A 12,481-nucleotide genomic window follows, 5' to 3' on the forward strand; every position below is an offset into this window, starting at 1 on the left:
ACGTTCAGGTTCCAAACCAATTGAGTGTGCAAAAATATTTGACTGTGTGTGTATCATCAAAACATATTACCTTAACCGGTTGTTTTAGATATGCCATATATCCTAGTCATTAGTTTAAAACTTTTTTATTTAATTTAAATATAACCTTTTATTTAACTTAGGCAACTTGTTTAATCATTTACGTAGAGAAATATGTCCAATGATGTTGAATATTCACTTTGTATCCTGTGTCAATTACGTCGGTAGAACACAATTTCCACTATGACGACAGTGGAAAAGAGGAAGGAACAATTATGTAGGTAATTTCATAGAGATCTCAGGTTTCTGGAACAATCTAGCTACGAGTCACACTTCAACTAATACATGTCTAGATACCATTTCAAATGGTAACGAGTGCTTCATTGAGCTTCATTAAGCACACAAAGAGAATGAGAACACATCCAATGCTTCCATGCACAACACATTTATTTTCTTTAAAACAAATCTTTATAGCAACCATAACGAGGCACACACAAAAAAAAAGATAACACTTCAAAACAGCAGGCATTTTTAGAGGAGCCCTTCTAAGCCATAGACACCTTTTAAAAGTAAACCATCATTCCCCAAACTACAACAGATGAACAAGAGCATAGCTCAGGCTAGTACATTAGCTGTTAGTGTTACAGTGAAAATGCAGTTCATTAGCAACTTCAGGCACAGAACAGAGCGGGTCTGTGAGCGCAATCTAACAGAATCAAGTTTTGCAGTTGTGTGTATACGTCTAGGGACAAGCATAAACATGTAGCATGACAAGAGTGCCTTAACTCTGACTTGAACCTAAACGAACTGCTTTTATGGACCTATGAGCGGTTGTGAACAGGCAAAACCTGGTGAAGGAACGTTGTGGAGGAGAACATTGAGGAGTCAGTCGTGCGTCACTGCCTTTGCTCATTTCTACTCCTTGGAACCTGCAGGAATACACACAAGATCATTTGTGTGGGTGTCTCCCCCCCATGTTGATTTGCTGTCCCACCCCATGATCACGGATAACAATGCAAGTCACAATTTCCCTGACTGATTTATCGACAGGCATATCATCTTGTCTGAATGGAACACCCGTTGAAATTTTACAACTCTACTTCGGTGTCCTTTGTATCAATTATGTAGATCTATACATGATTTATCGTAAAATAAATCTATATGACTTCATATACATTCAATATTTTATTAGTTAGTCTATGGGGCATGTGCTTCTGAGAAATGAGCCAAATTGCCAACTCAATTCAAATGACCATGAAGTTCCAACATCAACCCACTGTCACGAACAGCTACTTACTTGATGAATGCGTATTTGGTGCCCCTTTCTGGTCCTCTAAATAGCCAAAGCTCAAGAGCGTAGACATGTTGACAGGGGTCGAATTCTGAGATTTCTGAGATCTGCAAGACCAAAATGCAAGCATTTAAAAACACAGCAGGGGGACAAAATGGGGCCTAAATAAAATGCGGAAAACAAAAAACACTGAGCTCTTGAACATTTAGAGCTAGTGGAGGGTTCAAAACCATAAAAAACGTGGGAGAATCTGCCAGCTGATGGTAATATTGATATGGTGAGGGGGGAGTACACTAACAGCAAACACTGAATATGGACCCTGAAAACACTTACCTCTAACTGAGATACAGTTGAACTAATAAATGTTTTTGTACCCTACAAAATGGGTCAACAATATTTTCACATTTTAAAATGTCCTTTTATTCATTATGGTTCTAATAATGTATTGAATGTGAAGCCGTAGCCATCTCTGACAATGTTGTACGCTTAAGAGACATCTCTGTAGGCCTATGTTTAACAGATCGATGTCACAGGTCACTGACAGGTGGCAAATGTAAAAAAAAAAACAACTAAAAAAACACATTTGCTCAATGACTTGCATTGTAGAGTAAAGACCACATTGGTAGCAAAAACAAAGTCAGGGGAGGTCATGTCATCACACTATTTGAAGCTAGCGATCTGTTTGTTGATGTATTGGTTCATATAGCTAACTGAGCTGAACGTTTGTGAGGACATCTGTACTCTTTCAACAGTATTATTTGCAGACAGGCAAGTCTGGCATTGGCCCATAGTGTTAGAGGACCCATTTCTGCATGGACATTGCCATTTAGATCTTCCACCATGTTGAAGTAGTTAAATGGGTGGGGATTCCTATGGGCTGTGAGCGATCAGATAATGTTTAGAGCATTGTCTACTAGTGACTCATAACCCGCAGTCCCCTTTGTTTTATCCGTAGTGCGGTGATTCATAATTAGAAATCCCTAAATATAGCCTCCCGGGTGGCGCAGTGGCTAAGGGCGCTGTACTGCAGCGCTAGCTGTGCCACCAGAGACCCTGGGTTCGCGCCCAGGCTCTGTCGTAACCGACCGTGGGGCGACACACAATTGGTCTAGCATCGTCTGGGTTAGGGAGGGCTTGGCCAGTAGGGATATCCTTGTCTCATCGCGCACCAGTGACTCCTGTGGTGGGCTGGGCGCAGTGCGCGCTAACCAAGGTTGCCAGGTGCAGTGTTTCCTCCGACACATTGGTGCCGTTGGATGCGCGCTGTGTTAAGAAGCTTGCGGCTTGGTTGGGTTGTGTATCGGAGGAGGACGCATGACTTTCAACCTTCGTCTCTCCCGAGCCCATATGGGAGTTGTAGTGATGAGACAAGATAGGTAGTTACAACAAAAAAAAAAAAAATTGGATACCATGAAATTGGGGAGAAAAAGGGGAAAAATTCAACAACAACAACAACAAAAAATCCCTAAAATATTTTTATTCTGCAATTCATGACTATAGGGGTTTTTGTTTCATTCTTTTTTATCTGCCATTAGTGGGTAAGCCTAAGCTTCAGCGCCTAACTGTACGCCCGCCACATTTTTTTTTAAAACACCGGTCCACTGAGGCAAAAAGGACAATGTTGGACAAAGACTGAAAAAAAGCAGCGAAACGGAGAGTTGAAAATAAAAAGAAGGGAGGGCCAGGAAAGCAACGTTTGGGAAAGATTTGGTGACGTGCTACGTTATGTGTGACGACTGTGATGGTTTAGACAAATACAAGAGTCAAAAGACGGGGACTTCAAATATGGCACCTCAAGGGAATTGTAGCCAGATAGGTTACAATTCCATTTAACCCAACTGAAAACTGACTGTAGGTCTATAAGCTCTCACTTAGCCTAACATAATATTAACTCCTGCAGAATTGAGCACTTATTGCAGTAAAGTGATACACCAAATGTACATTTGGACTCTGGAACGGGAGTAGAGAAATATGACTTGTTTCTTTCAGCATCTTGAAATAATGAATGCGCGGTTAGGTAACGTCTGTAAAGGTGCCATCTTTATCAGCGTCATAAAAGCTGATAGTAATTCCAACAACATAAAATATGCATCCGAGACAAACTTAAATCTTAGCAGAAACATGTTAGGTTGTTTTCACTGCTTTTCATTTCAAAATGATGTCATTTGGACATTTTGCGCGAAAAGTCTATCCTTTTTTGTTGTTGTTGCTAATGCATTTTCTTCCAGTTCCCAAACGTCTGCTGCACGAGAGAAGCATAGATGAAAGGGGAACTTAATCGACATCAACTAGATTTAATTCATTGATTTGTTACATTGATGTTATAAATCACATTGATGATATTATTTCAGGGTTTATTTCATCTCCTAGTGCAGTAATGACTGAAGAAAAGCTGCATGTGTCCAATCATAGGTAAGTTGAAAAGCAGAAACATACCAAAAATAGGCTGGAAAAAAAGACATTTGGTACCCCGTCAAAAAAACACTCCGTTGTCGCTGACTGTAGATCACATTTTCTATCAGCCTATTTGCGGGTTAGGGTCCCAGATTTTCACTTTAACACATATAGGTCGGGCAGTTGCGGATGGGTTATTAGGAATTGCAGGTGGGTCCGGGTGAACAAACAGCTGACACATGCATCACTATTGTCTACTTCTTCAAGTTGGTTTAATAATGGTTTGTAAATGTCATCGCCATCTGGTGCCACAGTAGATCAATGACAAGATTTGGTTCAGGTCGCCGGCACTGCAGCTGGTGGTAAATCACCATTATTAGCTTTGTGCTTTTTTCAAACACAAAAGAAAAACCGACTACTTCAAAATGGAGATGGCCTCAATGGCGCTGCCCGTGCTGTTACAGATGCCATAATGGGACAAATAGAAAGACGAGCCCTTTAACTAACTCTATTCCTTGGCCACATCACATCGGCCTTATCCATTCTAACAAAGTATGGGGCAGGGGTTTTGGGCAGTGCTATATTGTATGAGAACTAGAGAGGCCAGGTTCAAGACTACCACAACAAATATTGACAGCACATTGAATCTGCAAGCTTCTGGAGAGACAAAGGTGCAATCTGGGATATTTGCACCCAATTTTGGTCACCAAAATGAATGATGAGGCCAATACCTATTGATTCTTGAATGAATGATGTCAAAAGAAAATTGTATAACATAACTTGCCTCATGAGCTTGTGAGTAAAACGGTCCCTTCATAACTCAAAATTGAATGTTGTTTTAATCCATTATTTTTAAACAAATGCCTTCGTTAACAATATATGGCTTCAAACATTTTAAAAACTATATTGATGATACCATTGAAGTGCATCCAAAGCGGTCTGTAAATGTTAAAATAGTTACATTTCTTCAGCCCCATCAATTGGTAGCGGGGCTGCTGGGCTGAAACACAAATACACCAAGAGTGTAGCTTTAATTAACACTCATAAACTGTTGCGCTTGGTAAATTACCCTACTTTTCACATTGCAATCTATGTTTCACATTTAATGCATAAAATGTTGCCATGTGGCAACATACCATTTCTCTTCATCCACTTGCTTCCATGAATGAAGAAATACAAACACCATTGAACTTGACAAAAAGGGGGAGCCTTACACTAGCCAATGAGGTCCTTTGGTGAAGTCACATGACATGCAACTCCTCTCCAGATCACATGCTAGTGGGAATAAGGAAATTCTGAAATTTCTGACTTGCTAACTGGTTGAACGCAGCACTTGTAGAACATCAACTTGTTAGCAAGTCGGACATTTCAGAATATGAACTAGCCGCGAAGGCAGAAATAGTTAGCTGCTACTGAAATGCCCCACAAATTGTTCTCATAAAACTGTGTACACACATTTCCTTCAATAAAAAAATGGAAACTCAAACTTGGGTGATAAACATTAAATCAAAATGTCGAAGTATTTGTTCTTAGGAAACGGCTCAAATGCATTTGTTGCCAAATGGAAACAAGTGGGAGGGCCCTGGAAGTCAAAGGCAAAAGACAGTGAAAATGGCATTTTCTATCATTTTTAAGTAATATTGGCTTGAGTCATATGATTTGAACATATTTTTTGTAAAGATAAAATATGGCCAAACAAACGCATGAATAATACAGTACAATACTGCTTTAATAAATGTACAATATCATTTGTAAAAATATGGCCAGTGAATTATTTTTTCAAGATAACAATTTGTTATGAATAAAAACAATAATTATAATTCAAATACCTCATTTATATTAGAAACCAACATTTATGATTTTTGTAGTTACCGTTGTCACACAGTGTTTCCATATCTAACATTTTTTAAATCAAATGGATTTAGTATTTGTATATTTAAGGCCATTTTATATACGAAAAACTAATCCAACATTTGTTTGCATAGTTCTTTCATAATGTGTGCCGTAATTGAGTACACTATTTTGGGGCGATATGCAGCTTAGACGAGACTTACATTTTTAAAGTTAGAAACAAACTATGTTCATCCTGTATAGGCCTAAGAGCTGGCCCCTGTTCTATCAAAACTGGTAAGCGGCAACAAATTATATATTTTTCCCATATTACTTCAAACACTGTCACAATTTTTTTGAATGAACACAGAAATGCAGTTTTTTTTCCTCCACATTACAAAACAGTACTTCATAATTATTTGTATTCTTACAGTACAAAGAATCCCATATCATTAACAATCAATAGGAATTACATACTGAAATCATGTGTGTTTGACATTAACTATTTGAATGTAAATATACGGACCAAAATATAAACGCAACATGTATAGTGTTGGTCCCATGTTTCATGAGCTGAAATTAAAGATCACATACATTTTCCAAACACTCTCTCTCAAATGTTGTGCACAAATTTGCAGACCATCCCTGTTTGTGAAAATTTCTCCTTTGCCAAAATAATCCATCCACCTGACAGGTGTGGCATATCAAGAAGCTGATTAAACAGCATAATCATTAAACAGGTGCACCTTGTACTGGGAACAATAAAAGGCCACTCTAAAATGTGCAGTTTTGTCATAACACAATGCCACACATCTCAAGTTTTGAAGGAGCGTGCAATTGGCATGCTGACTGCAGTAATGTCCACCAGAGCTGTTGCCAGATAATTTAATGTTAATTTCTCTACCATAAGCTACCTCCAAAGTAATTTTAGAGAATTTGGCAGTATGTCCAACTGGCCTCACAACTACGGACCACGTGTAACCACGCCAGCCCAGGACCTCCACATCCAGGTTTCTTCAACTGTGGGATCATCTGAGACCAGCCACCCTGACAGCTGATGAAACTGAGGAGCATTTCTGTCTGTAATAAAGCCCTTTTGTGGGGAAAAAATAAACATTCTGATTGGCTGAGCCTGGCTCCACAGTGGGTAGGCCTATGCCCCCCCAGGCCCACCCATGGTTGCACCCCTGCTCAGTCATGTGAAATCCATAGATTAGGGCCTAATGAATTTATTTCAATTGACTGATTTCCTTATATGAACTGTAACTTATTTAAATCTTTTAAATTGTAGCGTTTATATTTTTGTACAGTATATATATATACATATATACATATGACTGAATCTTTGAGCCTATAACAAAGAGTTGTAAAGGTACCCAAGCTGCCTGGAGCTGCACTCTGCTGTGCTGTGAATGAAAAAGTATAACATTGCCATCTTGTGGATATATGGTGTAAACATTTCAATGGGGTCACTCACGTTTTCTTGAAATTGCCTGCTGCATCTTCATTCTTTCCTGATGCTAAGGACAAGTTCTCCATCTGGCTGTTGGGAGAGATCTGACAGCAAAAACAAAAAGTGTCTTGAATAGTCATTTAACATCTGGAATCACGTCAGGATTGAACACGGGGTGAAAGATGGATTGAACACAGGATGAAGCCCCCTATTTCAGTTGGCAACATCAGCTTCTATTGGACATACTATGTCACTTTCTTCTCTATCACTGCAACTGCAAGAGAGGAATCTGATAAATCTAGAATAATTCAAATATGGTAAACGCAAGTGACAATTTGATGCTAATCAAATACATTTCAGCAACAGATGGGGACATAGCCAAAGATGGTGGTATAGTGGTTGGTTATAAGTTCACTAGATACGGTAGGTGTTGAGTCTGAGAACTCTATCCAATGTTAGCTAATATTTGTAATGAGCTAAAAACATGTAGCTTTTCATGATACTAGGCAGGTGATATCATGCTGTCAAAAGGGAAGTCAATGTCCAAAATAATCTAAACAGGTCTGTCTGCATACTGGACTTCGAAGACCTCAGAATAAACTATTAACTCAATTTATTGTAGCACAATATGATATGAACGGGGAAGTATTGTTACATTTGCTGGGTAGCGCATCATCAGAAGTGAAATTGTAAGGATTTCTCCATTCACCTTCTCTTTGTCATCAAAGTCCCTTTCCCAAGTTGACTTATTATCACTCCCAAAGGGAGCATTAGTTGACATGTAGTTTTGAAAGCTCTCAGTTGGGCTGGAAGAAAGACAAATGTACAAATGTCAAATGACCCATTATACTAATAATAGCCTTAGCCTGTATAACTGGCCTGCATTCAGCAGGACTCAACAGTGTGCAATGTTTGATACGTCAGAGACGGCGGATGTTCTGAAGAACTAGTTGAAGGATGTTGTGATAACAGTGGCCCAGAGGCTGAATGTGCATACTGTGCTCTGCATGGGTTTTGCGATATCAAAATGGTAACCACGCCCATATTGATCAGCCCACACTCCACCACACCCACCAAACGGGAGCAAACACACAAAGCCTGTTGAAGAACGGTGTGCACCGTTTGGGGGAAACGTGTCATTCAGTACAAACCGCCACGCAATGTAGCAAAACATTTAACAAACTGAACACACCCCTGTTTTACAATAGGGTACAACAACCATACAACCTCAAACAAATATGAAATTTGGATGATCAATGCACACAACCCATCTTGGCCTGGCTAAGTAGCCATAAATTACTAACAAACAGATTATTTTTTAAATCCAGAGTAACCGTCATTATTCTCATCTTAATTTGCCTTTTTGGGTGTACCTTGCTTGCTCTTGAGCTTTTGGAGATCCAGAGAACCAGTTCGGAGCTTTGTAAGATGATGCAGAATTAGGTTTGGTGTCCAAATTGGTCTCCTCGTGCCACAATAAACCTGTAAATGAATGAAAAGAACTTGGTTACCAATGTTGTACACTACAGTGGTTCCTAAACTGTGGGGTGTGCCCCAGGGATCATCAGTCTGGCAACTTACTCTTTAAAGTTGTAATAGTAAAATGCACAAGCCGCAAGTTTGAAATTGGGTAGCGCATCATCAGTTTTCCTCTTGTCATGTCAGTCATTGCATACCTTAGGGACCTTTACTATTGCATCTTAGCCACATTATCACTGCTCATCCATATATTTTATACTTATTTATTCTTACCCCATTCCTTTACTAGATTGGGTGTATTAGGTTTTGTTGTAGGATTTGTTAGATATTAGGTTGTGTTGTGGAATTGTTAGATATTACCTGTTACAGATACTGCTGCACTATCGGATCTAGAAGCATAAGCATTTCACTACGCCCACAATAACATCTGGTAAGCATGTGTATGTGACCAATAAAATTTGATTTGGAGCTATTTATAACTTGTCTGATATGAGTGATGTTCCCTAATGCTGAAAGGGGGGCCTGCGTGGAAAAGTTTGGGAACCCCTGGTATACTTAAGCAACAACCCCTGGTTAAGCACAAGGGGGTTGTGGTATATGGCCAATATACCATGACTAAGGGCTGTTCTTACGCACGATGCAACACAGAGTGCCTGGATACAGCCCTTAGCCGTTGTATATTGGCCATATACCACAACCCCCCCCGAGTTGCCTTATTGGCATTATAAACTGGTTACCAACGTAATTAGAGCAGTAAAAATAAATATGTTTTGTCATACCCGTGGTATACGATCTGAAATACCATGGCTGTCAGCCAATCAGAATTCACTCAACCCACCCAGTTTATAATAATCGATTAAAAAAATGTTTTAAAGTGTCTCGCTAGGCCATCCTTACAAACTGGATGGGTGTGTCATTTTACCTAGCTGCACTTTTTTACAGTCTATGAGCTAGACAGATAGCTAGCTATAACTTACTTCATTTCCACAGATGAAAGGGGAGATAATAGTCTTTGTTATTTCTAGGTCAAACAGAATACCGTTTTTACCCCTCTGTCCTCCTTGTTTAGCCAGTTTAGTATAAGCAGAATCGGACTCATTAACTCCAGTACGGCGTCCTTTAGTCCTCTCCTCAGGACCATTGGTAGCATCGTCAGACAGCCCAGGAATCTGGGACGTCGGGGCAGCTTTTGTTGAATCATCATCACCATTGCCAACGCCTAAAATAAAAGAAAACACACAATTATAAAGGCTTTGCTGCAAGTTGTTGCTAGATCGTTAGCTACTTCAGCTAGCTAGCAGCTTCACCTGGTAACTTTACATCTTAGAGGCTTGTTAGAATAAGAGGTGTTAACGTTAGCTAGCTAGCCAAGAGTCAGAATCAGAGATATTAGCTAGGCCTTCACAGCTAACGATAGTTAGCTACGTTAGCTAGCTAGTCAGCTTTGCACATTTGAAGACCAATTGTACTTGCCATGGTCGTTTTGTCGGCGATCTGTGTCAGTGTTCATGTCTACTGTTGTCTTTCTGTTGAAAAAAGAACGCAGTACATTGTCATCCTAGCGTACACTGCTGGTCCAATTGCTAGCTCGGTAAGGACGTTAGCTTAGCAATAAGGCGTTGCCAGCTAGCGTTAGCAGCTAGCTATACGTGTTCGTTTTAGTACATGGGTGTAAGTGTAGGTAGCTAGTAAGTTAATGTGAGGTTCAAGTATCATTGCAAAACATTACTTACATTACCAGCTATACTGCGTTTGCAAATCTGGACACCGGCAAAAATAGTGCGGAGAAAACCCAGTATGGATTTCGAGCTAACTTGCAGGGAGTGACAAAACAAACGTCTGACTGTGTCGAGAGTTTTGTTACTATGGAAACAGGGCTGGAGCGTTAGGAATGTGTTCAACAACCTTTTTTCGTTAATGGGTTTAAAAACAGAAATGATGTGAAATTCATTTGAATTAGAGCTGATATCTATATTTCGTTTTTGACTGTTTATGAAATAAAAAATGTAAATATTTAAATTATGAATAATCCACCAAACCCTTTATCTGCTACTTATTGTAGCCTATCCATAACCCACAATATAGTTGAACAAATTTGTTCAAAAAATATTTAAAAAATAATAAGAATATTTTATCTTCTGCTTTATCATTTGAATACCTTGTAGCTAGACCTCTATTATGCCTAGTCTTAAAACATTAGGCTAATTTTCCATGAATGGGCTTTGCAATGCAGAAAATGAAGACAACAAGAAGCTCGTTCCAGCCACCAAAAAATGAAAATCTGACTACAAGTTATAAGATACTAAGTCATTATTATGAGATAGTATGTCCCAATTATGAGATATGTGAGTCATTTTTATGAGATAAGCAAGTCATATTTGTGAGATAGTATAGTCATTATTATGAGATAGTAAGTCGTTATTATGAGAGTAATTCATTATTATGAGCTAGATAGTCATAACTATGAGATAGTAGGTCATTATTATGAAATATGTGAGTCATACTTATGAGATACTAAGTCATAATAAGGAGGTACTAAGTAATTTTGTTGATGTGAGTTGGTATCTGTTTGATGACATGTGGTTGACATCAGATTTAATTAAAGACATGCTCCGGAACTTTGGCGACTACTAAGTGTATTTTACACATCCCGCTTTGGGCTGGATGTGTCAATGTGTAGTTCATACATGCAAAATCTCTGAGCAGAATTACTGTTTTACCCCAATTAACCATGAAATCCCTAGTTTGAAAGCAACAGTTTTTCTGGAAACTGTGCTGCGCTAGTCTGAGTACCAGTCCCTTTAGCTAATCCATTCCGTGTACTCCATGTCATGTGCCAAAGAGACCGGCCTTTCTGACATCTTCAAATATGAACATTATATCATTAATGTGCTCGAAGAGAACAGAGAATTTAAACCTGACTCAATCACAGCTATCCTCCAATCACAACGATTATGCAAATAACTCTATCACTTTTTTTCTCCACAGAACATGTTGGTATCCGGTTGCTCAGCATCCGTTTTTTGTTTGTCTAGATGAAACCAGTTTGTCAAAAGTTGCTTGATTTTAAGCCTCAAAATACTCCTTGCCAAGCTAACAGCTAAATGTTTGTTTTTGACTATGTTATACATTTTCATTATATTTTTTGATGCTCCACATGTTGTCATGGAAAAAATGAATGTTTTTTCCAACAACCAATGAGCAACTGCGGTAAATCCAGCACATATTGAATGTTTTGATAGCTGAAAGGCCTGCCTTTTTGGCATTGACAAGGAGAGGCAAGTTGAATGTTAGCTAAAGAGAGAGACTGGTACTCAGACTAGTGCTGTGCCATTTTCCCTACAGTTTCATCCACTTCAAATCAAATCAAAGTTTATTTGTCATGTGCTCCGAATACAACAGGTGTAGACCTTACAGTGAAATGCTTACTTACAAGAACTAACCAACAATGCAAATTTTAAGTAAAAAATAGATATTAGGGAAGCAATAGATAAGTAAATAAATACAATTTAAAAAGTAAAATGACAGTGAAAATAACAGCAGTGAGACTATATACAGGTGGTACCGGTACAGAGTCAATGTGCCGGTGCACCGGTTAGTCTGGCTAATTGAGGTAATATGTACATGTAGGTATAGTTAAAGTGACTATGCATAGATGATAAACAGAGAGTATCAGCAGCGTAAAAGGGTGGTTGGCGGAGGGGGTGGGGGGGGGGATACACACACAAAATGCAAATAATCCAGGTGGCCTATAGTCTGTCTCGTCGTTTTCGGTGATCAGGCCTACCACTGTTGTGTCGTCTGTAAACTTAATTATGGTGTTGGAGTCGTGCCAGGCCATGCAGTCATGGGTGAACAGGGAGTACAGGAGGGGACTGAGCATGCACCCTTGAGGGGCTCCAATGTTGAGGATCAGTGTGGCAGATGTGCTGGTACCTACCCTCACCACCTGGGGGCGGCCCATCAGGAAGTCCAGGATCCAGTTGCAGAGGGAGGTGTTTAGTCCCAGGATCCTT

General features: G+C 39.3%; 1 protein-coding gene across 4 annotated transcripts; it reads right to left on the reverse strand.

Annotated features, from left to right (window-relative positions):
* Positions 1–447: 447 nt before the first annotated feature.
* LOC135519636 (uncharacterized protein C7orf57 homolog) lies at positions 448–10,326 on the reverse strand. 4 transcript variants are annotated; one of them, XM_064944877.1, is made up of 9 exons: positions 10,199–10,326; positions 9,939–9,991; positions 9,514–9,684; positions 8,360–8,468; positions 7,696–7,792; positions 7,011–7,090; positions 4,665–4,703; positions 1,316–1,416; positions 448–947 (listed from the first exon to the last, which is right to left on the reverse strand). In XM_064944877.1, the coding sequence occupies exons 2-9, from the start codon at positions 9,973–9,975 to the stop codon at positions 934–936; spliced, it is 648 nt and encodes a 215-aa protein (XP_064800949.1). In that variant the 5' UTR covers positions 9,976–9,991; positions 10,199–10,326; the 3' UTR covers positions 448–933. The 4 variants fall into 4 exon arrangements, with proteins under 4 accessions (XP_064800949.1, XP_064800948.1, XP_064800951.1 ...); XM_064944876.1 differs by having other exon boundaries at positions 9,505–9,684; XM_064944879.1 differs by lacking the exon at positions 4,665–4,703.
* Between the last annotated feature and the right edge of the window lie 2,155 nt (positions 10,327–12,481).

Source organism: Oncorhynchus masou, chromosome 29, assembly GCF_036934945.1.
Source record: "Oncorhynchus masou masou isolate Uvic2021 chromosome 29, UVic_Omas_1.1, whole genome shotgun sequence".
In the NCBI taxonomy this organism is placed as follows: Eukaryota; Metazoa; Chordata; class Actinopteri; order Salmoniformes; family Salmonidae; genus Oncorhynchus; species Oncorhynchus masou.

Coding starts and splice junctions, on each gene's coding strand:
- LOC135519636 (XM_064944876.1), bottom strand. CDS start 9,975: ATGAACACTGACACAGATCGCCGACAAAACGACCATG. Junction 8,469..9,504: donor AGGACAGAGGGGTAAAAACG/GTATTCTGTTTG, acceptor ATTCATTTACAG/GTTTATTGTGGCACGAGGAG. Junction 7,091..7,695: donor ACTTTGATGACAAAGAGAAG/GTGAATGGAGAA, acceptor TTTTGCTGTCAG/ATCTCTCCCAACAGCCAGAT.